Source organism: Mytilus galloprovincialis, chromosome 1, assembly GCF_965363235.1.
Source record: "Mytilus galloprovincialis chromosome 1, xbMytGall1.hap1.1, whole genome shotgun sequence".
Classification (NCBI taxonomy): domain Eukaryota; kingdom Metazoa; phylum Mollusca; class Bivalvia; order Mytilida; family Mytilidae; genus Mytilus; species Mytilus galloprovincialis.
This window is the reverse complement of record NC_134838.1, coordinates 64,791,568-64,819,228: the sequence shown is the minus strand read 5'-3', so window position 1 is coordinate 64,819,228 and position 27,661 is coordinate 64,791,568. Positions and strand designations below refer to the sequence as shown.

Sequence of the window (27,661 nt, the reverse complement as noted above, 5' to 3'; positions counted from 1 at the left end):
AAAATACAAGTGGACGTGGTATAGCTACTTGTTGATCATAGAAAGCTCCTGTCCAAGTTTCTTTATCATCAATATCAAAGAAGACTTTAAAAAATTATTAATATCTAAATTTTCTTTATAAAATGGCAATGGACAGGATGAAGGTTAACTCATGAATGGAAAGTATTTCTTTATTTGAAATAATGATAAATTCTTCACATTTTTTTGAAAAGTGCAAATTTAACAAAGACTAATAGGGGGAAATTAAATCAATGGTGGTATTACACCTGAAAGTTAAACAGTTATTCATCCATTCTTGATCCATCCATCAAATTCATGACTATTATATACTATTTATTACAGATAAGAAAGAAATACAAACTGATGATCAAAAGAAGGATGAAGTGCAAACTAACGATCTAAAGAAAGATGTAGTACAAAATGGCGATCTAAAGAGGGATGATGCGGAAACTGATGATCTAAAGAAGGATGGAGAACCAATTGAGAAGGAAGAGACTGAAGATAAAGAAAAAGAAATTTCTGATAAAAAAGAGAATAAAATTACCACAGATAACGATGAAACAAAGGATTCAAATAAAACTCCTGATGATAAAAATGAAACAGATAAGATCGAAAAAGGGGTTGTGCAGCAATCATCAGCAACAACATTGGATGAATGGGATTTCGGTGAAGATGATCACGTAAAAGATACAGAGACAGCAGAAGAAGTCCCATTCAAAAAAGAAGAAAATAAACCTATTGACACAGATGAGGACCCTAACAAAAAAGAAGAAAATAATCCCATTGAAACAGATGAGGTCCTTAACGAAAAAGAAGAAAAGAAACTTGTTGACCTAGATACACAGTCTCCATTCTTGTTTGAACAAGCAAAAGGATTGTATCATGTGCTTAAAGACATGGTAATTCCAAAAAATGATGTTGCATCTTCAGAAGAAGGTAGTAATGTTGATGCTGATGAAAAATCTCGATTATTGGCGGAAAGTTCTGAAACATCAGAAAAAGTGGTTGTAGATAGAAAAGATTCTGAGCCAAAAAATTTTGAAGTTGAGGCAGTTGATGAAAAAAAGGAAATAATACCTTTATTGGACGAGAGTGAAAAAGAAAATTTAATACCTTTATTGGAAGAGAGTAAAAAATCGGAAATAAAACCTTTATTGGAAGAGAGTGAAAAATCAGAGGAACCAAAAGAATCTCCCAAAAAATCATTTGACGTTACAGCAGTTGAAGCTCCAAAACCGGAGACTGAAAGCAAAGGAAAAGAACCAATTCCAACCGCAGATTTTTATAAATCAACAGACAAAAAAAATGCAATCAGTTTACCAGAGATTAAATCTTTACCCCTGCTTGGTTTAACAGAAAGTAAATCATCAGCCAGTCTACAAGGAGAGAATTCCATTGCTAGTCTTCCAAATAAAGGATCATCAATAAGTCTTGGAAATATTGAAAACTTACATAAAAAGGTTCAGTTTTTGTCACAAGTATCAGCTCCTAATGAAGAAGATCTTCATCCATTTATTGAACCAACAACTATTCTAGAGGTATAATATCTTAAATATTTATGTTTTGTTGAAATGAAACTTGCACCAAATATAAAAAAGAAGATGTGGCATGAATAGTCAATCAAGTTTCATTCCGACAAAAAATGTCAACAGTCCCTTTTTGTATAAGACTTAGGTTTCCAATAATAATTAATTCTAGTCATGCCTTTTTGTTGCCTTTTTGAACAAGGAATATATTTGTTAAGGTAACTGAATCTTGTGTCAAAAATTTAAAAAGATAGTACATGTACTGACCTTAGTGATACCAACTATGTCCATTTTCTGTAATTATCGGTATTTGTGTTTGTTGATCAAATTAAGTCTTAAAAGAATTATTTCAAGGAAAGTATGCTTGTTGTTCATGTTTTTAGGGATATTGTATTCAAACATTTTTTATCTATCTTTTTAGGATACAGAAGCTATATTAGATGATTTTGGAATTGAGAATTATGTCGTGTCGAAAACAGCTACTGGAAAATTCTATCAGGTAAATGTTCTTCAAACCAAAGGTTTATCTACAGCAAGAAGCGGAAAATTTGTTCACAAAAACTTATGGGCATATGATACAAAAAAAAAAAGATTTAGTTTTGATTTTACTAAGAAATTTTGGCTTAAGTCAATTTGATCTGCACAATTGATATACATGTATATAGATTTTTACATTGATACCAGTGGATTATCAGATTTATCAAATCGAGATAGTTAATTTATCAATTTTAAAGACCAAGCCTGGGCAAGAACTTTAAAATTTATAATTTAACTATCGAGATTGGATAAATCCAATAATCCACGAGTAACTATGTAAGAATCTGTTTCTTTAATTAATGATTAAAAAATAAATTTTCTTTTTTTGTTTAACAAAAATCCCCTTCAAGTGCCTTTCACATTCCACAAAGTTGTTTATTTCATTAACACCTGTTAGCATACTTTGATTCATCCAGCTAGGTAAAAAGGTTATGACCCTTAAAATCATCCAATGATCTTTTGAGATCACCGGCAACCACATGTTGATTAATTTTTTTTATACAATGGGTTTGGGAAGGGATAAATTTCCATAGAATTAGAGAAATATATATATGCAAAGAAAAATATACCTTCATAAATAAATTTTGCGAGACATTGAGTTTTGCAGGTTTCATGAACATAATAAAACCATTTTTCAAAACTTTTCTGAAAAATATTAATTTACAAATGTAAATGTTTAAGGAATTACAAAAATTCTATAAGCTTGTATGTAGACTTTGTCAAAACCAGGATATGAAATATCTACAAAAATGCAACTTTTCCTCAATCTATGAAAATTGAAACGCATGAAAATAAACGAATCCACAGTAAGATTCATGAAGCAATACATTAATTATCATAATTATAAGTCTATTGCTAAAGAGAAAAAGTGTGGTCTATGTGGTAATTGTTTTGCTATAAATAAAAGACTTAGCTTTTAGATGCTGCAGATCCCATTTCTCATTTCAGCCAAGCATGCTGAAAGTGGTGTAAAATCTTAACAATCAATCAAATTCAAGTAAACGATTTGATGACGTCAGTGATTTTTGTAGGAATTTTGGATGCTTTTCATTAGCAATATTATTTAGATATCATTTATCATGTTTATATTCATTATTAGGTGTGTGTGAATCAAATCTTAAGTGTGTGTTTACGACATTTGAGAAAGTATTTTCTAAACTTATTTGACTAAAGTTTAATTGAAATTATTTATTTATACTTCCTTGTAGATTCTATTTATAGATGAAGGAGGAGAAAAGTGTGAAATGATACTAAATAAATTGGTAGATCAAGGTATTGGGAAAATGGATAATACTTCTGTAGGGTAAGTCTTCAGGAGAAATAGAAAGTACTTCTGTAGGGTAAGTCTTCAGGAGAAATAGAAAGTACTTCTGTAAGGTAAGTCTTCAGGAGAAATGGAAGTACTTCTGTAGGATAAGTCTTCAGGAGAAATAGAAAGTACTTCTGTAGGGTAAGTCTTCAGGAGAAATGGAAGTACTTCTGCAGGGTAAGTCTTCAGGAGAAATAGAAAGTACTTCTGTAGGTTAAGTCTTCAGGAGAAATAGAAAGTACTTCTGTAGGATAAGTCTTCAGGAGAAATAGAAAGTACTTCTGTAGGGTAAGTCTTCAGGAGAAATAGAAAGTACTAATTCTGTAGGGTAAGTGTCAGGAGAAATGGAAATACTTCTGTAGAGTAAGTCTTCAGGAGATATAGAAAGTACTTCTGTAGGGTAAGTCTTCAGGAGAAATAGAAAGTACTTATTCTGTAGGGTAAGTCTTCAGGAGAAATAGAGAGTACTTCTATAGGGTAAGTCTTCAGGAGAAATAGAAAGTACTTCTGTAGGGTAAGTCTTCAGGAGAAATAGAAAGTACTAATTCTGTAGGGTAAGTCTTCAGGAGAAATGGAAGTACTTCTGTAGAGTAAGTCTTCAGGAGAAATAGAAAGTACTTCTGTAGGGTAAGTCTTCAGGAGAAATAGAAAGTACTTCTGTAGGGTAGGTCTTCAGGAGAAATAGAAAGTACTTCGGTAGGGTAAGTCTTCAGGAGAAATGGAAAGTACTTCTGTAGGGTAAGTCTTCAGGAGAAATGGAAGTACTTCTGTAGAGTAAGTCCTCAGGAGAAATAGAAAGTACTTCTGTAGGGTAAGTCTTCAGGAGAAATAGAAAGTACTTCTGTAGGGTAAGTCTTCAGGAGAAATAGAAAGTACTTCTGTAGAGTAAGTGTTATAGTTATATATGGAGCATTGGTAAACAGTTCACTTTTTTCTTAGTCAACCAAAGTTATAAGAACTAGTAAATATTGGAAATGGCTAAAAAATCTATTTTGTTGCTTATCTGTTGAAAATGGTTTGACAAACTGGTTTTGAATATAGGCTTTTGATGACTACTTTGGTTAAATTATTTAATTGGGTTGCAGTCTTATTTTAACTTAAGAAGGTATGAATGTTAATCTTACAACTGGCTATCAAAGAGCAAAGGACATAGAAGTTAATAACTATAGTCTATATGTTCCAGACCATATGAGAATTTGGACCGTACACCTACGGTCCGGACCGTATACATATACTTGTACGGTCCGACCATATGCGTATCATCCAGTACAAGCTGACGTACATACATGTTATTGGATCATATGGGTAAACATTTATCACAATCTTTATAAATAGTTTTACAAATTGTTATTATTACAATTAGATGGATAAAATGAACAAATGAACAATTGAAATTAAATATTTGTTTAATTGTATATCTGAATCCTATTTTGGTACTCTCGCCCAAGGTAACACAAGTTAGGGAATAATTTTTTACATTTACATGTTTGAAGTTCATACATGTTCCTTTGCATTTGTATTTTTTTGTAAAGTTGCTTATTATTCAAAACAATTGTCCTCCCACATTATATTTACTTCCGATATCTTCAATTTCAGTGATCATAATTCAATTAATCAAAGATACGAAACTGTTTTCATTTAATATATATGCCTCATGTGTAATCAACCAATTTCTTGCTTTCGTTTAGTATATGTCTCATGTGCGATCAACCAAATTTCTTGCTTTCGTTTAATATATGTGTCAAGTGCGATCAACCCCTTTCTCGAATAATAATATAATTGTTTCTCCTTTTATATTCAAAGATAAATATAATAAACAAAGAATTTGGAATGATATGGCCACAGTATGAATTTTTTGTGCTGACATGATAAGGCAAAATGAATGTATAAACAGCCTAACCATTATTTTTGGCAAGCCTGTGCTTCACTGGCAGGCAATGAAAGCTACAATCCTCTACGTTAATTGCTTTAAAATAGAGAGATCGTATGGAAAATGAGCCCCGATACGTAGCAAATATTCCCCCAAGAACTCTGGTTTATATTTGCAGCTTATTCAGATTCAAAGAGAACACCTGAGCTCCGAACTGGGACCAATTCAGGAACGGGTCTCTTTGGTACATTCAAAGAAGTCCCAAGCCAAACTCTGTGGGAACACAGAAGAGAACCCAAAATTTAAGCTAGCGTACAATGTGGGGACATGTTCCATTTTCAACTTGCCATATCCCGCAAATGAGTGGGGCATACCCACTCACTGCCAAACAATTCCCCCGGAAACTTATTGGCACCAACCTTACCGAGTTCACTTGCTAATCACTATCAGTTTATAACAGCTTTTAATATTCTAGAAGTTTTAATATTCTAGAAGCGGAACAAACAGTGGTCATCCGGGTGTCGGAAACCTTTCAGGTGCATCTTGCAAATTGTTAACATACTTTATTTTCATATCATATAAATCATTTTATACATATTTGTTTATACTTGCAATCACTGATGCTCAGTGGCCAGAATTGTTTTATACTTGCAATCACTGATGCTCAGTGGCCAGAATTGTTTATACTTGCAATCACTGATGCTCAGTGGCCAGAATTGTTTTATACTTGCAATCACTGATGCTCAGTGCTCGATTTTTGTTTTATACTGGTTATCACTGATCAATGCTCTGTGCCAATTTCCCTACCCGGAGGTTTCAAACTTTCAAGCTTTATACTGATACTGTTTCATTTAACGCATTAGGAATCAGGAATTTGGAATATGTTAAAAAGAATCAGGTATTAGACATCCACTAGGATATACTATAATTTATTAAGACTAAAAAGAGAATACATTTCGAAGTGGAAGTCTAAATTTCTAACATGGGATATAACTCAAAATGGACGTTTGTCGTTTTAACATTTGTTTGCTTCATTTACAAAGAGGAGAACATCCCAACAAGAGTATAACTGGTAAACCTTACCTGTATTTGCATACCCCAATAGGGTGGTTTCCAGAGTACCTTAAACATTCATGTTCAAATTTACATGCTGCCCCATAAGAACACCTGCCTAAGTTGTAACCCTTGCATGGTTCTGAGAATCTTTGTACCTGTTCAGATTAATTATTTTGGACATACAATGTACTGTGATCCCTTTTTATCCCCAACAGAATGATTAGTGAACAGATCTCTGAGGAGTAGACACGTACAATACCCACAGCTCCATGTCAAGCTCTGCCAAGGACGATTGAGGACATCTTGCCTTACGAAGGCGGTATTGTTCATCATATATGGCACAATCTGAGCCATCCCCTCTAGATGAAGCTAGTCGAACTGTGTACATGTATTTCAGGAATTCTTGTCCTTTATTAGGCCATTTTTCTAGCATTATATCCATAAAGATGATGAAAACAGATGTCCATACGTGCATACTTGTGATGGTGCTCTGTTTTTGGGGAGTTATAGTTAATAGCCCCCCTATTACTGAAAGAACGCCATTTAAATGGGAGTCTGTGGCTAAATCTTTTGCAGATTTAAGTAAAACATGTATTAAATCAAGATAATCTCCATCCCGAATTTTCTCCTAAATTTTAACAGGGCACCTACAGCCACAGGGCCAAAAACACTTGATGTGTACACTTGTGTTACACTTTCGCGTACGATGTCTAAATTAAGACCCTGTGAATAACCCCTGTTATAATCACTTAAACCTGTTGTATTATTAAACATATGGGTAGTAGCTATATGTTGTCTTGGTACTGGGTTTTGGTCAATGCCAGCCATCTCAGAAGCCATATGTTGTCTTGGTACTGGGTTTTGGTCAATGCCAGCCATCTCAGAAGCAATATGTTGTCTTGGTACTGGGTTTTGGTCAATGCCAGCCATCTCAGGTTTGTCACTGCCACTGGCCACAAAAATACTGCCTAGATCGGACTGAATTGGTACCGTCTCCTTGTCCATGCTTCCCGATTGTTCTGGTAGGGTCATTATTTGCCGTTTTGTTGGCTCTGATGTATGGTCTGATAGATCCTCTCTCCTATTTTGGTATGATGTCGTCTTTGTTTGTTTACATGCTGCCCCTTGTATTTTCTTCTTTTTATTTGGTGATTGTCCCCTTTAGTTTTCTTTGTCTTTTTGGTGGCTTCATGTTGTTCAACGATTAATTTAAGCTAACTATACTGGCAGCCTTTTCACTTGGTTAACAATGCATGAATGATGTCACAAAATAACGTATTATGAAAAGTGACTAAATTCGGAAACAATTAGGATTGATTCCGGGAAAAAAGGAACTATACTTTTATTAAACCGGTTTATCCTAATATGATAAATTAATTAATGTATTACAGATCGACATGCTAAATACAAAAGATTAACAGTTTTAAAATTAGCGTGAATTTAAAAAAAAGTTAGAATATAAAAATTTTCTTTCAATTACAATTGAACTATTTTATATTGATTTGAGAGTTAAGCTATGTTGATCTGTTATATGCATTTGTATCTAATAAACTTGACCAACTTCTTAATATTAGTCAGCTAAATTATTCATTGAACATTTAAATTTGTGATTCACATGTAAATCTCACTTTATCCATGAAAATGGGTATACATCCAACAAACAATAATGTATTCATCATTTTCTTCTTCAGAATTTATCCATCGAGCATATTTAAAGGTGCAGCAACAGTAGCAGACAACAGTGATGAGAGTGATCGTGACAGCGAAGGGTATGTACAAAGTACTTAAGTATGGTCATTTGAAAATTATAAAAAAAATATTCAAAGCATATTTTAGATTTAGAAAATTTGACTTGCTCTTTTAAATATAAATGCAATATAATTGTGAGTGTTGCTCTATATCATATTTGTTTTTTTCAATCATTATTTTATTCATAAATCAGGCAGTTAGACTTCTTATTTCTTTACATTTGTGATTTTGGGGCCTTTTATAGCTGACTAATTCAGTTATTAAATATAGCAAAAATCAATCATTTCTACCGTAAAAAATTAATGACAAAGGGAAATAACTCATACATATATTACGTCATATTGAAATTTATCTATTTCATCAAACGGTCACTCATTGACACTCATTGCCGCTACTTGTTGAAGATTTACAATAAACAATGCAGGGATTAAAGGGAAATAACAAATTATAATTTTTTTAATTCTTTTTTTTAAGTTAAGTTATGAATTAACTGGTGATATTTATGCATTTCTACTTACATGTAATAAAACTGCTTAACAGAAATAACTTTTTGAAATGTCTTGCTTAACAGAAATATACTAGGTGTTAAAAGGTAAATTATTGTTCTTTAGAATTTCAATGTGTTCCAGTTTTGTGTTAATGTGTTGAATTGTTTTCTTAAACTTGTGTCTATGTTTAATATTTTGGCGATCTAACCGATCTCTCATCGCTCCCGTTTTCTGATATGTCGCGTGGGAGATCTAACAAAACCTGCTTAGAGGTCACATGTGAGTGACCTCGTAGGTGTGTCTTTTTCGGCCAATGAAATTGAGTCTTCCACGATCTTGAAAGTTTATCGTAAGGTAAAGGGATGTAACTCATTTTATTTACGACAAAATTGTCAGTCAAAATAATTCATAAACTTTTTTGATTGGCTTATAAATAGGACATCAACTCTTTTGCATATTAAATTAAATTCATAACTTCTAGTTCACTCACATGTGACCTCAAAGCAGGTTTCGGTAGATCTCCCACGCGACATATCAGAAAACAGGAGCGATGAGAGATCGGTTTTTAATTAGATTGATATTTTGGTGGCATGATAAATCACAGTGTTGGCTTTTACTATGTCACAATGAACAGTTAACATTTTGGTAGCATGATATATCACAGAATTTTAACTTTAACTCAGATCCATAACAATGAACAGTTTACATTTTGGCGGCAGGATAAATCACAGTGTTAATAGTTACTATGATCAGTTGCAATAAAGTGTTAACTTTTACTTAGATTGGTATATATGAGCAGTAAACATTTTGGTGGGAGGATAAATCTCAGAGTGTTAACTTTTACTCTGTGAAAATGAATTGTTAAACCTTTTGGTGGTAGGATAAATCACAGTGTTTATTTTTACTTTTATCAGTATAAACAATAAAGTGTAAACTTTTACTTACATTGGTATAAATGAACAGTAAATTTTTGGTGGCAGGATAAATCAGAGTGTCCAATTTTACTTAAAAAGGTATAAATGAACAGTTAACATTATGGTGGCATGAGTGATGACAAACCACGTAGTGTTAGCACGATATTTTTGCAAAATTAATAAAAAAACAATAAAAAAGTAATGCAAGAATTATCATGATAATTATAATTATTACAATGAAAATTGATAACAGTTATTCCTAGTGTACAACATTTAATGTTTAGCATGGTGTTATATCATGAATAAGGATGTGGGAATGACATTTTCATGTTGTCACTATGACGATGGTATTGCCATATAACATGCATGTTTTCTGGACTGAGCAAAGTTTAAAAAAATTTAGTGGGGACAGAAAAACTTCATTTAATATTTTGATAAAAAAAATCATTATCTCCCCTTAATTTAACGTTTTTTGGGATTAAAAATAGTTTTCAATCTTCATTTTTTTGTGAACATGGTGAAAATTATGATACATGAAGTTCGAAACATCATTAGACTTTTCCAAAGGTAGCTTTTTAGCTTGGTGAGTTAAAGCTTTAAGCTTTGGTTGAATTAAAGCTTTTGTGCAGTGAGCTAGTTTCATGTATCTATTGTTTGCATTTTTCCTGATTTTATTTAAAGGAATGATCTTAGGTAAGTTTTATGGGAAGTAGCATGTTTGTGTAGGAAAAATATTAGTACATGTAGTAGATAGAAATATATATTAGTTATTGTATTTTCTTTATGCCTCCTTTTTCGTATCGTTTGTATATCATTATGTGAATATTGTACTCCTCTTGTTACAAGTATGTTATGGGTCAAATAAAGTTTTTGAAGTTGACACAGTGATATTGTTGGCTGTTTTCAAAACTACCTCTGCCCTTTTTTATTGGGAAAATATTCTTAATTTTCATCAAATTGGGAAATTTAGAATAAACCATGAATTTGAATGAAACTCCAATTTACAGACCCCCTTTCAAGAGTCCATCCTGCTTTGAAATAAGACCCCTTTTCGTAAGTGATGATACATAAATAGACCCTCAAATCTGCATATATATTCATTTTAGGCATGAAAAATGTATAAATGAGTGTTTTTCAGTTTGAATTCATGCACAATTACTACTGAGACTGCTGCACTGATTGGGAAAAAAATTGTCTTTTTGGGAATAATTTTAAGCCATTTTTTTTTTAAATTGGGATTCTTCTCCAGGGGAAAAAGCCTTTATTCTCCACTAATTTAAGGCAAACAATATCACTGTGACATTAATAGAAAAAACATTGAAATCATCATACTATAGAAAAAAAAAATACATTGTTTGAACTAAAATGCAATGTTAGTTGGGAAAATAAGCTACTAATTTGTCTCCCTTTTATTCAGTTTGGACAAAAATACTCAATTTTTGGATTTCTCAACTCAAAGTTAAATCTATTTTAATTTAAAATTTGATTTTACTTTATAGAGAAAAATTCAAACCTAAGTTTGAAATTGTTTTCAGAAATTAAAAAAGATTTTTTTTAGGACAAAATTTTGAAAATGACATTTTCAGTAGAAAAAAAATATATTAGATTGGTGGTGTGGTCATATAACAATGTATAACCAAAATGTACTGGTTATTTTTTTAATGTTTTAAACACAGAGTTAGGGAAGAACAGTGGTTCAATGATCAAAATCAGTTAACTGCTTGTCTATAAAAGTAAATGAATTTTTTAATAGAAAAAAATGGACACTTATTATTTTAGTTTGGACTGTTTAGATCTATATAGATAATATTTAATCAGCCGGCAAAAAAAATCTTTTTTGATTTATACTGGATTATTGTTCCTCATGTTCATTGAACCAGTAAGCACCTTATGTACAGTGAAATCTGTCTGACCTAACTTTAGTACAGTCAAACCTGAATGAAAGCTCACTTCTATTTAGCATTCACCTTTCTTATCAGTCATCCTTTTCTTTTCTCTCTACAGTAATATCTTTGCATTTTGAACCTCATTTCAAAGGTCAACCCTGATATAAAGTCAATTTCTCTGGTATTGTTAAGCTTTATGTACAGGTTTGACTGTGCTTGTCTTAGCTGATCAATCTGAGTATAGAACACATTTTAATTTAATTACCGTAGTCTTCTGGGATTTTATAGATAATTTAACTTAAACTGATTGTTTGAAACAGGTAAGTTTTTGTTGAATCAACATTCACTTTTAAGTCTTGTATGAATAGGATAGAAATATTCACTACATCAAATGCATGGTTAAGGCTTTATACACATCCATACAGCATTGTGTACAGTGAGAAAATAGCAATATAGGATAAACTGTTGAAATATTTCAGGCAATGTTCATTGATTTATGGACACACTTTTGTCACAACTTAGTGACATTATTGATAGGTAAAAAGTTACATTTACTGTAAATTCAGAAATTAATATACCCTTTTCCCTAAAGTCAAAAATGAGACATGATTCATACTGCATTATATTTCAATGAAAAATATCTTGATTTTGTTAAAGGGGTAGAGGAAGTACACCACTAATTCATGGTCCCATTGCTTTCTATGTTAAATTCCTCCGTTTCAAGCAGGCACACCTCTTTTGTTTTAAGTTCAAATAAAGTGGCAATCATTGCATTTCAAAGCAACACTTTATGGTGTCTTGTACTGAAAAAAATCAACATACCTTTAATGGCATATAAGAAAGAACTGCTTCCCGGAACTTCGGATGTACCAAAACAGGTACATCAAATCTGACAAACAGACAAAATGTACCCTCTTTTTAAAATTTGGTGCAGTGTTTTTAATATTCAAAATTAAAAGTCCAAAAGTGTTCTACAATGATCACCAGTCCTTCAGCTTTCATTTGATACCAAAAATACCTAAATATTCTTCATATTTTGAAAGTTACACTCATGCGTAGGAACTATTTTGTGTTAAATATGTACTACTTTCTGGTACGTGCTTTCTTGCCGGGCCCGAATTAGTGGTGTTACACCTAGACATTGGTTAAGGGAAGTAACTCTGTAAATCAATTATATGTTTGTTAGTAAGTATAGTCAATGCTTTTTAAGAATTCAAATTAAACAGAATAAATAATCTGTGTCCTTTAGATGCTTGGATTGTGTTTTCAAAAATGATCATATGAAACAAACACACCAGTGATTTACAAGAGTTGTGTCCCTTAAATACATTAGTAGGTCTACCTTCTAAAGATTTACATTAACAAATATCCACTATAATTTCCTAATTTACAGTAAAAGATTGACAAAGGTATTGTACTAAACTAAATATTTATTTAACAATATATATTCATATTGCTAATGGAACTAAAAGGAATTGCCCCTGAAGTTATTTGGCCATATCTATTCTAATTGATGTGAAATTTGTAGTTATAAAGACAAAATTGTTATCTCTTCTATGTATTTTAATTTAAATTTTAGATACTCACCACTCACGGTTAAAACACTGCTATTCTTAGCACTAACATTTTTTATGTCACTTTTCTCTTTAAACTTTTGCCTGTCATAATGCTTTTTAGCACATGCCTGATTTTGTTATAAAATTAGAATTTTAATTGCTTTTCAAGTAAATGTAATTTGGAACATGGCGCTGAAATATGTTTTTTATGAAAAGGATGGTCATATATATATGAAATATTGAATGCAATATTCAAGTATGCAAATACTCTTTTAGCCATCAACTGTATGAGCAAAATTTTGATCAAGTCTGAGTGACTGTCTAACAGCATTAATTGTGCTTTGATTATATTTCTAAGCTATCTCGGGGATCAAATATGGCTTGTACCAATATCATACTTCCGTCTTTATTTAATTAAGCAGATACCAGCATAATATGTAACTAAAATGTTTACTTTCATATTACATTCATTATTAACATCTATATCATGTGGTGTTAATACCTTATATCATTAATCGAATATTTTTAAGGATTTGTGATTCGTTAAAACTTGATCACATGAACATTTGTATTTACTCGGTTTGCACGACAATACTATTGTGTTTAGTTTTTCATAGGTAAAAAACAGCATATTGCACAGGCCATACAGCATGTTACTAAAAATACATTCTAGAAATCTCCAAATTTACATTTTTCATGCAATAGTTGTTGATTAATAATATAACAATTGTAGCCTTTGGTTGAGGTCAATACGATGTTATATCGACCTAGAGAAGCATATCGACCTCAGACTGCGTCCTCAGTCAATATGCTTCTCTTAGGTCGATATAACCTCGTATCGACCTCATACAAAGACTATAAATGTATAATATTAACCCAGGTATCATTCATGGCTTCAATTTTTTATTACAATAGGACAGGTATTACAAGTGACAAGCTATCATTGATCACGTATTAATGTATTTTCATTACAATCTATTAATTTCTCAATCATTGTCAATATGACCAACTTTTGAATGCTAGTAAAATGGGAATTGAAGAAACAAATACATGTTCGGTTGGTCCAAGAATAGAAACACACATTTTCTTGTATGTATGTTACAAAAAAGTCAATATTTAATGCAACAAGTCATTATTAAAATTGGCAACTTTTTAAGTTACTGTGACATTTAAACACAATGCTTGATAACTGGTTATTTGCTTAGGAAATTAATATAGCTAAGGCTATAATGTGGTTATTACATATTCAGAATCTGATATTTTGCCCATAATTGCTGTGAGGATTGAATTTATTAGATTTGTTGAATATCATTTTTTCATTCCTATTATGCTATTCATTATTTGCAGAAAACAGCTTTCTGAAATTTTTTGACTTAGATCTCAGTAAAAAACTGGAGGTTATGATGTTAAGGAGGTAGACCTAGGTTAAGGGAAATAACTTTAAATTCATCAGTACGTTTGAGTCAGCCATTTTCATAAATATGTTCTAAGCTTCTAGGATACAAAGATTGTTTCGAATCTGTTTCAGGTAAATGCTTAAAATTCATTGACAAAACTTGACTGTTACAAGCGCATAACTGATTTAAAGAGTTATCTCCCTGAACCAAGGTCTACCCCTTAAGATCGTTTACAGAATTTAGCAAAACTTATACTTCTAAATTTGGGTAGTGTTGTTTGCCATAGTTGAAAAATTCAGCATATTACATATAAAATAAAACCCTTTATAGAAAATAAATAGAAAAGAATCTGCTTTCTTTCATGACAGAAGGGTACAAAATTGATTTAAATTTAGTTTCCAAAAATGTGTTAAATATACTAAACAAAAGAAACGGTAAATTCAAAGGGGAATAACTGCTGTACACATGCTGTTTATTTTATCTTGCTGGTATTTAAAAGTTATATATGACAAGGAAAACTTGTTTTTCAGCTAAATATAATGCTAAAATGTATAAAATACAAATATTATAATAAGTTTGATAATTATTTTTTCAGCATAAGTATTATTTTACTTGAAAATGAACTGTTGATATTTATAAGTGAACACCTTTGTATAGTAAAGAATGTTGTTTAATATTTTATGAATTAGTCAATAATTAGCATTATCAATGGATTACATTTTATTTTACAGATCAATATATGAGGGAGAATTTAGGAAATCCATAAAAGCAAGACTCTTAGTGTCACAGGTACCCTAGTTCTAACAATTCTAAGGAACAGTATCAAGGAAAATGTTTCTAATAAAACCAAGTTACAAATTAAATTTTCAATTAATACAGTATAATGAAAAAACACAAATCTTAAAAAAAATAATTACAATGAGATATTATCCAAATTTGAATTGTACAAAAAAAAACATTAGTTTGAAATTTTTTTGTAAGAAGTCATGTTTTGCTATGATGTTTATAAACTCAACAAAATCATTCATGAAGTTTCACAAATTTTTATTATGCCCCACCTACAATAGAAGAGGGGCATTATGTTTTCTGGTCTGTGCGTCCGTCTGTTCGTCTGTCTGTCCTGCTTCAGGTTAAAGTTTTTGGTCAAGATAGTTTTTGATGAAGTTGAAGTCCAATCAACTTGAAACTTAGTAAATATGTTCCCTATCATATGCCAAATTAGAGTTTTGACCCCAATTGCACATTCCACTGAACATAGAAAAGGATAGTGGGAGTGGGGCATCCATGTACTGTGGACACATTCTTGTTTTATCTTAAATTGATTCATTTGCATAATGACAAGCTCTAATTTTACAAATTGTGACCTGAATGGAGAGTTGTCTCATTGGCACTCATAACACATCTTCTTGTATCTATCTAATGTTCAATTTCTCTTTGTTAAGCATTAGAATAGGTATAACAGGAGTAGCTACCCGTCAATTGGTATTTGACTGCCTCAAATTGCTGTTTTATCAGCTTCTCTATGTGTTGCTAGTAGAGCCAAATTTGGGACAATCAAATTGCTAATTAACGACAGTAACTCTTCAACTACAGAACTGTTACAGTACTTAATAAATATGTTTTTGTGGAAAATAAGTTGCAGAAATTTTAACCTTTTTTGACAGGTACTCGGCATGTCATAAACTAAATAAGATTAAATGTATTCTTTCAGGTGGTCAGTTCTGTGCAGAGTAATGCAGAATTTAAATTTGACTATCTAATGCTTATAATTACAGCCAGGTAAGGCCAAACAAAATAGATTCTTTTTTATGCTTAAAAATATAGTATATGCCAATACACATAATTAATAGTGCCTAGTGATGTTTCATTGCCTGGCCGGTTTTGGTCCAAAAGGGACCTTCATCAGAGGCAGAATGGCGGGTTAATGTTTGCACCCTATTTATAAAATAAGAAAACCATGGTAATCGGTTGATCAAAGTGATCCAGCGGTTCAAAGTTAACATGTGGTTTAATAAACAGGCGGATAATTATGTACTATGGACTTATTTATTTTTCGAGGATTGAGGAAAACTTGCCTTTTAATAGATATGTAATTTCATGGTTTTGCCAAAGTCTGTGTACAACCTGATAGACCATTTGTAATTTCGTTGAACATTTAAATTCGTGGTTTCCCTGTACCCATGAAAACCATGAAAATTGGTATCCAATGAATAATAATGATTCCACAGTATTCATTGGTATTTGGTTGATATCTAAACAGGTTCAATGATCCTGTCAGTAAAATATCCCAGTGGGATGTTCCATGGTTACAGTACTAGTTATATTTAAATTCTTTTTTATGATATAACAATTTCTAATGCAACATTTTTTGTAATAATCATTTGGGTGTATGACATTTGAGTCGATTTTTTTTAATTTTCATTCTTTCATTTGCGCCGATTTCATTTTTTCATTTGCGCTGATTTTATTTTTTCATTTGTGTTGACTTTATATTTGCTCCTGATTGCATTTACAGTTTAACATAGGTGAATAATTTAATTTTGGATGTAACGCGTCTTCTGATTGTCTGACGTATTTTTGTTATGAGCCCATAGACACAATTTAGTCATGTGACCGTAAGGTCATCAACGCTTTTTCATGGTTTTCTACGGTTTGAAATGGAATTTAGAATTAAATTATAAGAAATGACTGTAATATTTTTTCTGTCTATTCGAAATAACATAAAAAATGTGGTGCACACTGTTAAATAACCTGCTACGCACGTTATTCAGTGTGCACCACATTTTTTATGTTATTTCTTCATAGACAGAAAAAATATTACAGTCATTCCTTAAGTAAATACTGGCCATACATATCCGAATGTCAGTGGAAATGATCGCGAGAAAGGTTTACTTATTTTTTCTACACACCTCAATCTTGAATGTCTTTGCAATGATATGTTTGCAATATTTATAGATGGTACTTTTAAGTGCTGTTCTAAATACTTTTATCAGTTATTTATTACCAATGTTATTTCAACTGATCGGGCGGAGCTTATGTTTTAATTTGCATAAGGACAGTCTATTTGAAGATGTGTGTGTGATAAGGATGATTGCCATTATAATCAGTATTGAATTCTAATCACCTATCAGTGTCATCAAACGCATATACAAAAGAACTGAGTGTATGATATGGGAAAAATAACTGGACACTTCATTGATGAGTCCCAAAACTCCTGTCCATATATGGACTAGTTTTAAATAAGCAAACTTCTTAAACACCGCCCAGTCAAGTGAAATAAATCTAGTAATACTTTAAACAAATGTAAAAATGGAAACTACAAACCTCTTACCAGCGAAAAACAAACAGTGTTATGAAAAAACAATGCATGACGCAATTAGGGATGCTTTTCCACAATGTAGAATATATTGTTGACGTTTGAATCTGACTTGGAACTGCTTGAGGAAAGTCCAGTCTGTTGGGCAGAACACAGAGTATAAAGACATTTTATTACGAACCCTATCATAGTTTTCCACAGATTCAGCTGCAAGTTACCTGTCCATTTAAACTTTTGTAAGTTCTATTGTCCCATCTAACAAATACAACAGCTATTGTTCTCTGTTTAGTTTATTCAATGGGACCTTTAAATTTCTTGCAAGAGAAATCTATCACTCACTGATTAATTTACCTGAACAAAAAATTGAACTGTCAATGGTGAAATACATGTACAAATAAGTAATTATGAAACTGCATGTGATGTTGTATTTATTCAATCAATAACACATTTTCAATTTGTTTGATATAAACACTGATTTAAAAGTTAAAAGTTGATTTCTGATCAAATTTCAACATTTTACCTATTAAAATTTGCTTTTTTTTAGTCTGTTCATAAGTAAAAGCTTGAAATTATAATGTTTAAATAAAGGTCTTCATAAATGTATTCTTTATAACTGAACAACCACAAAAAACATGCAAATTCTTTGAAACATAAATGCATGTAGTAGTTAAAAAAAAATCAGAAATAAACTTTTTATAATTAAATCAGTGCTTATATTGAACAGATTGAAAATATATTATTGATATTGAATAAATACTGTATCAGATGCAGTTTATGTGAGTTTATACATGTATTTCAGTCAACAAAGAAGATATTTTTTGGTCAGGCAAATTAATCAATGAGTGATAGATTTCTCCTAGAAGAAATTTAAAGGTCCAAGTGAATAAACTACATAGAAAACAAAAGCTATAATTGTATTGAATCAATGGGACAGGTAAACTTACAAAAGTTTAAATACCTTGGTCAAGAGCAGACGACTCTGTGGTAAACTTTCATTTGGTTCGCAATAAGTAACATTGTTAAATGGCTATCCCAATTGATTGACAATTCATAGCATTTGTACAACGGAAAAGGTCTATTATGATAATTGAAAAATAACATTCACCTGTGATTTGCGTGTAAAAAAATTGGCACAAAGGAAAACAAAAATTGGCGCAATTGAAATGTAGATCGACGCAAATGCAAAAACGGCGATTCATTTCAATCAGACAACATGATTTTTCAGGTCATCAATTCCATGATTGATGGTCTTTATTTTAAAAATTTGCTTGCAAAAGCAGATGTTGGGTGACTTATTTTTGAAATGTATGATTTTACATGTACAGTGTCTCTTTAAGTTGTATTTGAATGGAGATAATAATATTCTGTTTGAGGATTTGAAGCCTTCAATTTTTGATTTGAAGAATAAAATATCCCTTTACTGGCTAAGCTAATAGTTGCCAGTGTAAGTTTATATACATAAGTTTATACAAATGAATGTTTTCATATACATATTTTGCAATTGAGTTCTTAACTTAGAAATGAGTATAAGAAATAAGTCTTCAGTCCAGTATTATTAAGCACGTCAACATAGAATAATGACATAGCCATACAATTACAATTCAGAAAACCTTTGTGGCAAATTTATTTCTGTTTACCAAGTTAGTACTAATACTTACATAAATAAGGCCGTTAGTTTTCTCGTTTGAATTGTTTTACATTGTCTTATCAGGGCCTTTTATAGCTGACTATGCTGTATGGGCTTTGCTCATTGTTGAAGGCCATGCAGTGACCTATAGTTGTCTGTTTCATTTTGGTCTATTGTGGATAGTTGTCTCATTGGCAATCATACCACATCTTCTTTTTTATAATAATCTGTTTTCCTTAGATAGATTTTGTTGAGTATTAGCTGTTTAACACAGAATGAAGCTTGAGAGTCACCCAAGTTACTCTCTTGCCAAAAAGCTTCAATTTGTAAATAACCTATTACTTTTTTTCAGTTGAATCATAAAAATGTATCTGTAAATATTTTTTTTGTATTTTTCAGTATAATTGCAGGATTAGGATTGATAGAGAATAGTTCTGTAATACTAGTAGCAAGTATGTTGGTTTCTCCTCTAATGGTGAGTAGGATTTATAAATTGTTGGACTTTTAAAATTTTCTATTTATGTCTGCCTCTCCTTCTCAAATAGTAGATTGGCATTATATTTCTTGGTATTTGCAACCATTTGTTAATTTAAAATAGAAGATGTACTACATGTGGTTTGATTGCCAATGAAACAACTGTACACAAGAGGCCAAATGACACAAGAGGTTACCAACGATAGGTCACCATATGGCCTTCAACACTGAGCAAAGCCAATAATGCTTAGTCAAGCATAGCCCATTCCGCATAGTCAGTTATAAAAGGTTTTGACATTACAAAAATATGAAATAGTTCAGTTGAGAAAACTAATTGCCTAAATTGTAACAAAAACAAATATGACAGACATGAACCAACCACAGCTCCTGAACTACAGGCTTAGTAAAGATGTTCATAATAATCTGAACTTTTAAAAATTATATTTAAGGAGTTTCTTTTAATCATGATTTTATCAAAATTATTGAACCAATGCATGCATATCTACTAAACAAAGTCCTGTATGCAAGTTTTTTATTCTGAATATATAAGTATTATCGACAAATAATTTCATTTAGTGATTGTTATTAACAGCTGGTGACATGTAGGAAGAGCTAGCATATGGAAAATCTCTTTCAATAATTTATTTAGAACAAACTTGTTTACATATTTATATCACCTTAACTTTTTTCATCTTGAGTATGGTTTAAATATAATAAAAAAGATGTGGTATGATTGCCAATGAGACAACTATCCACAAAAGACCAAAATGACACAGACATTAACAACTATAGGTCACCATACGGCCTTCAACAATGAGTAAAGCCCATACCGCATAGTCAGCTATGAAAAGCCCCCATAAGACAATGTAAAACAATTCAAACGAGAAAACTAACAGCCTTATTTATATAAAAAAATGAACGAAAAACAAATATGTAACACATTAACGAACAACAACCACTGAATTACAGGCTCCTGACTTGGGACAAGCATATACATAAATAATGTGGCAGGGTTAAAAAAAATTTTTTTATTTCTTCCTGTATTATATGAATGATAATCTTATGTTAACAAGAAACGCTACATGTGCCGAAAAATAGAAATCAGAATGAAAACCCTATTCCAGTTATGCTTTAAGCCCCAAACCAGGGAATACAGACAAAAGTTAAAAACAAAATTTTCATCCACAAATAATGAATACATGCTCGACAACATCTTCTTTTTAGCTCACCTGACCTGAAAGGTCAAGTGAGCTTTTCTCATCACTTTGTGTCCGTCGTCCGTCGTCCGTAAACTTTTACAAAAATCTTCTCCTCTGAAACTACTGGGGCCCAAATTTAACCAAACTTGGCACCAATCATAATTGGGGTATCTAGTTTAAAAAATGTGTGACGTGACCCTGCCAACAAACCAAGATGGCCGCCATGGCTAAAAATAGAACAATGGGGTAAAACTTCACTTCACTACAATTTCTTCAGAAAATTAGGTTTTATTATTTCTATAAATCTTTTCAGGGACCAATACTAGCAGGAACTTTTGGATTTGTTATAAAAAATTACTCATTGAGGAATTTAGGAATAGCTTCTGAATTCAAGGGCTTATTGATATGTGTTCTATGTGGTAAGTTTTTTTTCCAAATACATGTACAGACAATATGGATTATTTTCCAAAAATTACAGCTTATATACATGACATTAAGATAATCAAGTTTTACACTAGTAATTTGGGGGCCTTTTATAGCTTTTTGTTTGGTGGGAGCCAAGGCTCCGTGTTGAAGGCCGTACATTGATATATAATGGTTTACCTTTATAAATTGTTATTTGGATGGAGAGTTGTCTCATTGGCACTCACACCACATCTTCCTATATCTTCTTAATTGAAAATACTTTCTAATGACAAAATAAGATTTAATTTTTTGAACTTGCCTGATGTCAAATGTTACTTTTTGTTATTGCGAATCAAATAAAACTTTTCCATAAAATCATTTCCTCTTGGTCAAGGTATTTAAACTTTTGTCAGTTCTATTGTCCCATTGAATTATTACAATAGCTATTGTTCTCTGTGTAGTTAATTTACTTGGACCTTCAACTTTTTTCTACAGCGCAATGGCTTCAACTCACAAAACTGCATGTGGTGTTGTACTAATTAAATATCAATGATATAATTTTAATCTGTTAAAAACACTGATTTTTAAATCATAAAAAGTTGATTTCTGACCAATTGTTTAAGCATAGTTCCTATTGATATTGAAGTTTACCTATCAAACAATCGTTAGTTTTACATTACATTAATTGAAAAAAGTAATTAAACATTGTCATTTTCCAGTTTTTATTTGTCAAACACACAAACAAAAAACAATCAATAGGAAAAATGTTGTTTAAATCAACTTTTAATGTTTAGTGAGGAAAATAGATGTTTTTATGTTAATTTTATTAAATTACAAATTTATGTGAAAGCAGAGGTTGCAAGCATTTGGATGAGGTAGGCTACTTTCTCACTGTCAAAGTAAAGGATATTTTACAAGCTTTTGTAGAAGGTTTGCTACCTTAACAACAATAGACTAAATGTAGATTTTACAAACTTAAGAATGAGGTGGGGTAGTTTGACAATGCTAAGACTAACATTGATTTTATAAGTTTCTGATTGATGTGGGCTAGTTTTTATGCCCCATTTATGGGCATTATGTTTTCTGGTCTGTTCGTTCGTTCGTCCGTTCATTCGTCCAAGTTCAGGTTAAAGATTTTGGTTGAGGTAGTTTTTGATGAAGTTGAAGTCCAATCAACTTAAAACTTAGTACACATGTTCCTTATGATATGATCTTTCTAATTTTAATACCAAATTAGAGTTTTTACCCCATTTTCACGGTCCACTGAACATAGAAAATGATAGTGCGGATGGGGCATCCGTGTACTAGGGACACATTCTTGTTCAACACTAGACCAACTTAGATCGTAAAACATGTCAATAGAATGGAAGCATATCCATGATATCAATGAAGAACAATGCATTTTCAATTTACAGATTTGTATGGTGTACGTTTTCTAAGAATCAGGCAGTGGTGAAAACATGACCTAAAAAACCCACCCTATTTGACATTGATTTCAGTTCATAATATGTAGTTATGCACAAAAATAACTTTCATTTCCATTTTCTGTTCTGGTAATAGAAGATACAATTTGGTTGAAATGCACTAGAAATTAAGGAATAAGGGGAGATAACTCTGTAATTTGCTATCATTCTAATTAATTTTCTAACAAAGTTATTTGATATTACCAGACACACACAAACGAAAGACTAACACTTTTTAACTCAGGATGATGGTAAGTATTAAATAGCATGATTAGCTTGGTGGGTTTTTTCTGATCATGTTTTAATTTTTACCTAAATTGCCTCATTCTTACAAAGACTGGCACTTAAATAGTAAATTTAAATTGTGATGATACATCTGCTTCTTTTAGAATATTGACTAACATGTACATGTATTTAAGTTTTATGATGATTTTGTTCAATTTTTGTTTACCATGTGTTTAGGTTTGAATATTCTTTTTAAGGGTTCATAGTAGGGTTAATTGCATCTAGTATTGCTGTCAATTATGGAACATTAGGAGGAACAGAATCATGGCCAACAGATGAAATGAAAGTCAGGTAGTGTTTGCTTACCTCATATATATACTGAATAACTTATCTCTCAGTCATTCAAATCATCATGATAGTACATTTTAGCTCACCTGGCCCAAAGGGCCAAGTGAGCTTTTCTCGTCACTTGGCATCCGTCGTCGTCGTCCTTCATCGTTAACTTTTACAAAAATCTTTTCCTCTGAAACTACTTGGCCAAATTAAACCAAACTTGGCCACAATCATCATTAGGGTATCTAGTTTAAAAAATGTGTCCGGTGACCCAGCCAACCAACCAAGATGGCCACCATGGCTAAAAATAGAACATAGGAATAAAATGCAGTTTTTGGCTTGAATCTTAAAAACAAAAGCATTAAGAGCAAATCTGACACAAGGTAATATTGTTTATCAGGTCAAGATCTATCTGCCCTGAGATTTTCAGACAAATCAGACAACCTGTTGTTAGGTTGCTGCCCCTGAATTCGTAATTTTAAGGAAATTTTGCCGTTTTTGGTTATTATCTTGAATATTATTAAAAATAGAGATAAACTGTAAATAGCAATAATGTATAGCAGAGTAAGACCTAAAAATAAGTCAACATGACCAAAATGGTCAATTGACCCCCTAAGGAGTTATTGCCCTTTATAGTCAATTTTTAACAATTTTCTTAAAATTTGTAAATTTTTACTAACATTTTCCACTGAGACTACTGGGCCAAGTTCATTATAGATAGAGATAATTGTAAGCAGCAAGAATGTTCAGTAAAGTAAGATCTACAAACACATCACCATCACCAAAACACAATTTTTTCATGAATCCATGTGTGTCCTTTGTTTAATATTCACATAGACCAAGGTGAGAGACACAGGCACTTTAGAGCCTCTAGTTAATTTACTTGACTGAAAATTTAATGTGCTCTATGATTCTCATGTCAAAATTTTTGTTTCTAAATATCCATGCTTCTCGGTCAAAGATTGGTCTGATGGGACTATTATAATATCATTTTCCTTGAAAATCTTGAAAGTAGACAGATATAAATAGATGGAAACTTGTGATTTAATTAAGATTTGAAGTTATTTATAATTTGAAACAAAAATCAATAACATATGTTCCTTGAATATTTGTAATTATACCCCCATCTGTCAGTTCGGGTTATCAGTTTTCCACACTTTTTGTCTTCCTGCTTGGAGAAATTGATTTGATATTTGGTATATTGTTTTATCATGACAAGTTACAGATCAAGTTTGAATTTTGTTCCGGGCTAATGATTTTGTGCAGAGTTATGGTCCTTTGACTTAAAAAAATCACTAAAATAATCAGTTTGCCACACTTTTTATGCCCCATTTATGGGCATTATGTTTTCTGGTCTGTGCATCCATCCGTTCGTCCGTTTGTTTGTCCGTCCTTTCGTCTGTTCGTTTGTCCGTCTGATCATCCGTCTGTCCCGCTTCAGGTTAAAGTTTTTGGTCGAAGTTCTTTTCGGTGAAGTTGAAGTCCAATCAACTTGAATCTTAGTACACATGTTCCCTATCATATGATCTTTCTAATTTTAATTCCAAATTAGAGATTTTTCACCATTTTCACGGTCCACTAAACATAGAAAATGAAATGCAGATGGGACATCCGTGTACTGGGAACACATTCTTGTTTTGGTAATCTTTGATATATTAATTTGATATTTATTGTATTGTTTTATTATGACAAGTTACAGATCAAGTTTGAATTTTGTTCCAGTGTGATGATTTTGTGCAGAGTTATGGTCCTTTAAATTAGAAAATCTCTAAAATAATCAGTTTTCTGCACTGTTTTGTGTCATTCTGTATGATATTGATTTGATAATTGGTTTTTAGTTTTGTCACCACAAGTTACAGATTAAGTTTAATTTTTGTTCAGGTCTGATTATTTTGTGCAGAGTTATGGTTCTTGAAATAATCAGTATTTGTCATACTTGAAGATAATGACTTGATATTTGAAATTTAGTTTACACCTAGAGGTTGCACTTTAAATACAGCTGTTTCTCAAATCACACCTCTTTTGGGGAGATTTAGAATATTCATAGAAAATTAATTTTGTTTACATACTGGTTCCCAGTTATGCTCTCTGTGTTCCATCACATAAAGACATAACTTGGGAATGTTACCAGTAAATATACATGTACATGTACATATTGTTTACATTGAAAACTGTGATAATCCTTTATTCGAGGTAGGTGTAGTTAGGAAAATTAGTGTTAGTTTTAACTCTAAAAATTTCAGGGCATATAAACGTTGAAAATATGCCTCACAGCCCTATATTTTGACCTTTGAAAAAATTGTAGTGCATTTTTTATAAAAACTATATTTAGTTAATGCTTATGAAGTTTAAAACAACTTTATGGAGTAATTTCATAATTCTTTGAAGAAAAATTAACTAAAAAACTTACCTAAGTTAAAAAATTACTTGTTTTTGACTGTAAATAATCTCATGATTTTTATGTATAATTTTATTTTTCATTATCATTACAGGGGAGTGTTAAGAGGTCTTGTTCCAGGTTTAATGATTGCCTTAGCCTCTGGTATAGGTGTAGCCTTGTCTGTTTTAGGAGGTAACGCTGGGTCATTGGTGGGTGTGGCCATCTCAGCTTCACTCCTCCCTCCAGCTGTAAATGCTGTAAGTATTCTGACATGTCACTGCTGGATCATTGGTGGTTGTGGCCATCTCAGCTTCATTCCCCTCCAGCTGTAAATGCTGTAAGTATTCTGACTTGTCACTGCTGGATCATTGGTGGGTGTGACCATCTCAGCTTCACTCCTCCCTCCAGCTGTAAATGCTGTAAGTATTCTGACTTGTCACTGCTGGATCATTGGTAGGTGTGGTCATCTCAGTACCGGTACTCACTATAACCTCCAACTGTCTTCCTCTATAAGTCTAAGCATTGTCAAATATTTCAGGAATAGAAATCAAATATTGGTAACGAAATGCAATTTTACAGTCCTTATCACTAGTTCTTTGGCAATAATGACACGAACATTAGTAAAAAATTACACAAAAAGATATCTAGTTTCCTGACATTCACATTTATTAACTAAAACTGTTTTCTATCGAATTTTGCTATGAAAGTAGATATTTGGGTCCATTTTCATGATTATTGATAATTTTGGTATGCTGTTGTATTAGTATTGGCATATCTCATTTCCATGGAGATTATTTGGCCCGGCCTCTCAGTCATGGTCTATTGACTTTGAAATTTTTTCTTAGTTTTCATGTATTAGTTTCTGATTAGCTCAGTTTATGGGGAACCACTAGTGGAAGGTCAATGATATTTTTGGTATGCAGTTGTATTAGCATTGGCACATCTCATTACCATGGTGATTATCTGACCCTGCTCCCTCAGTTATGGTTTATTGACTTTGAAATTTTGCTTAGTTTACAAGTATTAGTTTGTGTTTAGGTTTGTTTAAAGGGAACTACTTATGATAAGTCAATGGTATTTGGTATGCAGTTGTATTTTCATTGGCACATTTCATTTCAATGGAGATTGTTTAGTCATGTACCTTCAGTCATGGTTTATTGACTTTGAATATTTGCAAAACTTACATGTTAAAGTGTTGCTATTTTAATTTCAACATTTGCATTATCGACATTACAAAAATGCGCGACATATCTCTGTGATAACAGTTTATTGTACCATGTAGGGTTGATATTTAATGTATAATGTAGGGTTGATATTTGTTGTATCATATAGGGTTGATATTTATTGTATTATGTAGGGATGGTATTTGTTGTATCATGTAGGGTTGATATTTATTGTATAATGTAGAGTTGGTTTTTTTTTTGTATTATGTAGGGTTGGTATTTATTGTATTATGTAGGGTTGGTATTTGTTGTATCATGTAGGGTTGATATTTATTGTATAATGTAGAGTTGATATTTGTTGTGTCTTGTAGGGATATCATTTTTTGAATAAGGACTAAATTTTTACTAATCAAGTTACTGAATAAATAAAAAATCCAATAATCAACACTTTGAATTTCTTAATTTGAAACTGTCTTTTCTAATTACTTAACTTGAAATATTTTTTTTTTTTGAAGTTGTGTGTTTTATACTTTCAGGGTATGTTATGGGCACATTCCTTAGTAACTGTGATAAAACCATTAGAACTAGCCCCTCAAATATTCATCGAAAACCAGGTAAGGAAGACTTTTCATAAAACAATATGAGATACACGGTAGTCACATTATTATTTTGATGTTTTAGATATTATATGAAAACAATTTTTTGGCAATAAAACATATCCATGTGAAAATACTAAATGAGTTTCACTATCTATCTAACTAACATTTTCAGAGGAGTTCATTTAGTTT

At 31.7% G+C, this 27,661-nt stretch overlaps 1 protein-coding gene across 2 annotated transcripts in view; it reads left to right on the top strand.

Annotated features, from left to right (window-relative positions):
• The window catches only part of LOC143081583 (uncharacterized), a 53,488-nt gene that overhangs the window by 9,954 nt on the left and 15,873 nt on the right, over window positions 1-27,661 (top strand). Inside the window, exons 2-13 of one of the 2 annotated variants that reach the window (XM_076257380.1) lie at window positions 343-1,538; window positions 1,948-2,025; window positions 3,272-3,366; window positions 7,990-8,067; window positions 8,619-8,639; window positions 15,020-15,077; window positions 16,000-16,067; window positions 19,631-19,706; window positions 21,218-21,323; window positions 23,255-23,348; window positions 25,823-25,967; window positions 27,410-27,487. In XM_076257380.1, the coding sequence (XP_076113495.1) occupies window positions 343-1,538; window positions 1,948-2,025; window positions 3,272-3,366; window positions 7,990-8,067; window positions 8,619-8,639; window positions 15,020-15,077; window positions 16,000-16,067; window positions 19,631-19,706; window positions 21,218-21,323; window positions 23,255-23,348; window positions 25,823-25,967; window positions 27,410-27,487 (2,093 nt within the window). The remainder of the gene's footprint in view (window positions 1-342; window positions 1,539-1,947; window positions 2,026-3,271; window positions 3,367-7,989; window positions 8,068-8,618; window positions 8,640-15,019; window positions 15,078-15,999; window positions 16,068-19,630; window positions 19,707-21,217; window positions 21,324-23,254; window positions 23,349-25,822; window positions 25,968-27,409; window positions 27,488-27,661) is intronic. The other variant, XM_076257386.1, reaches the window with a different exon arrangement.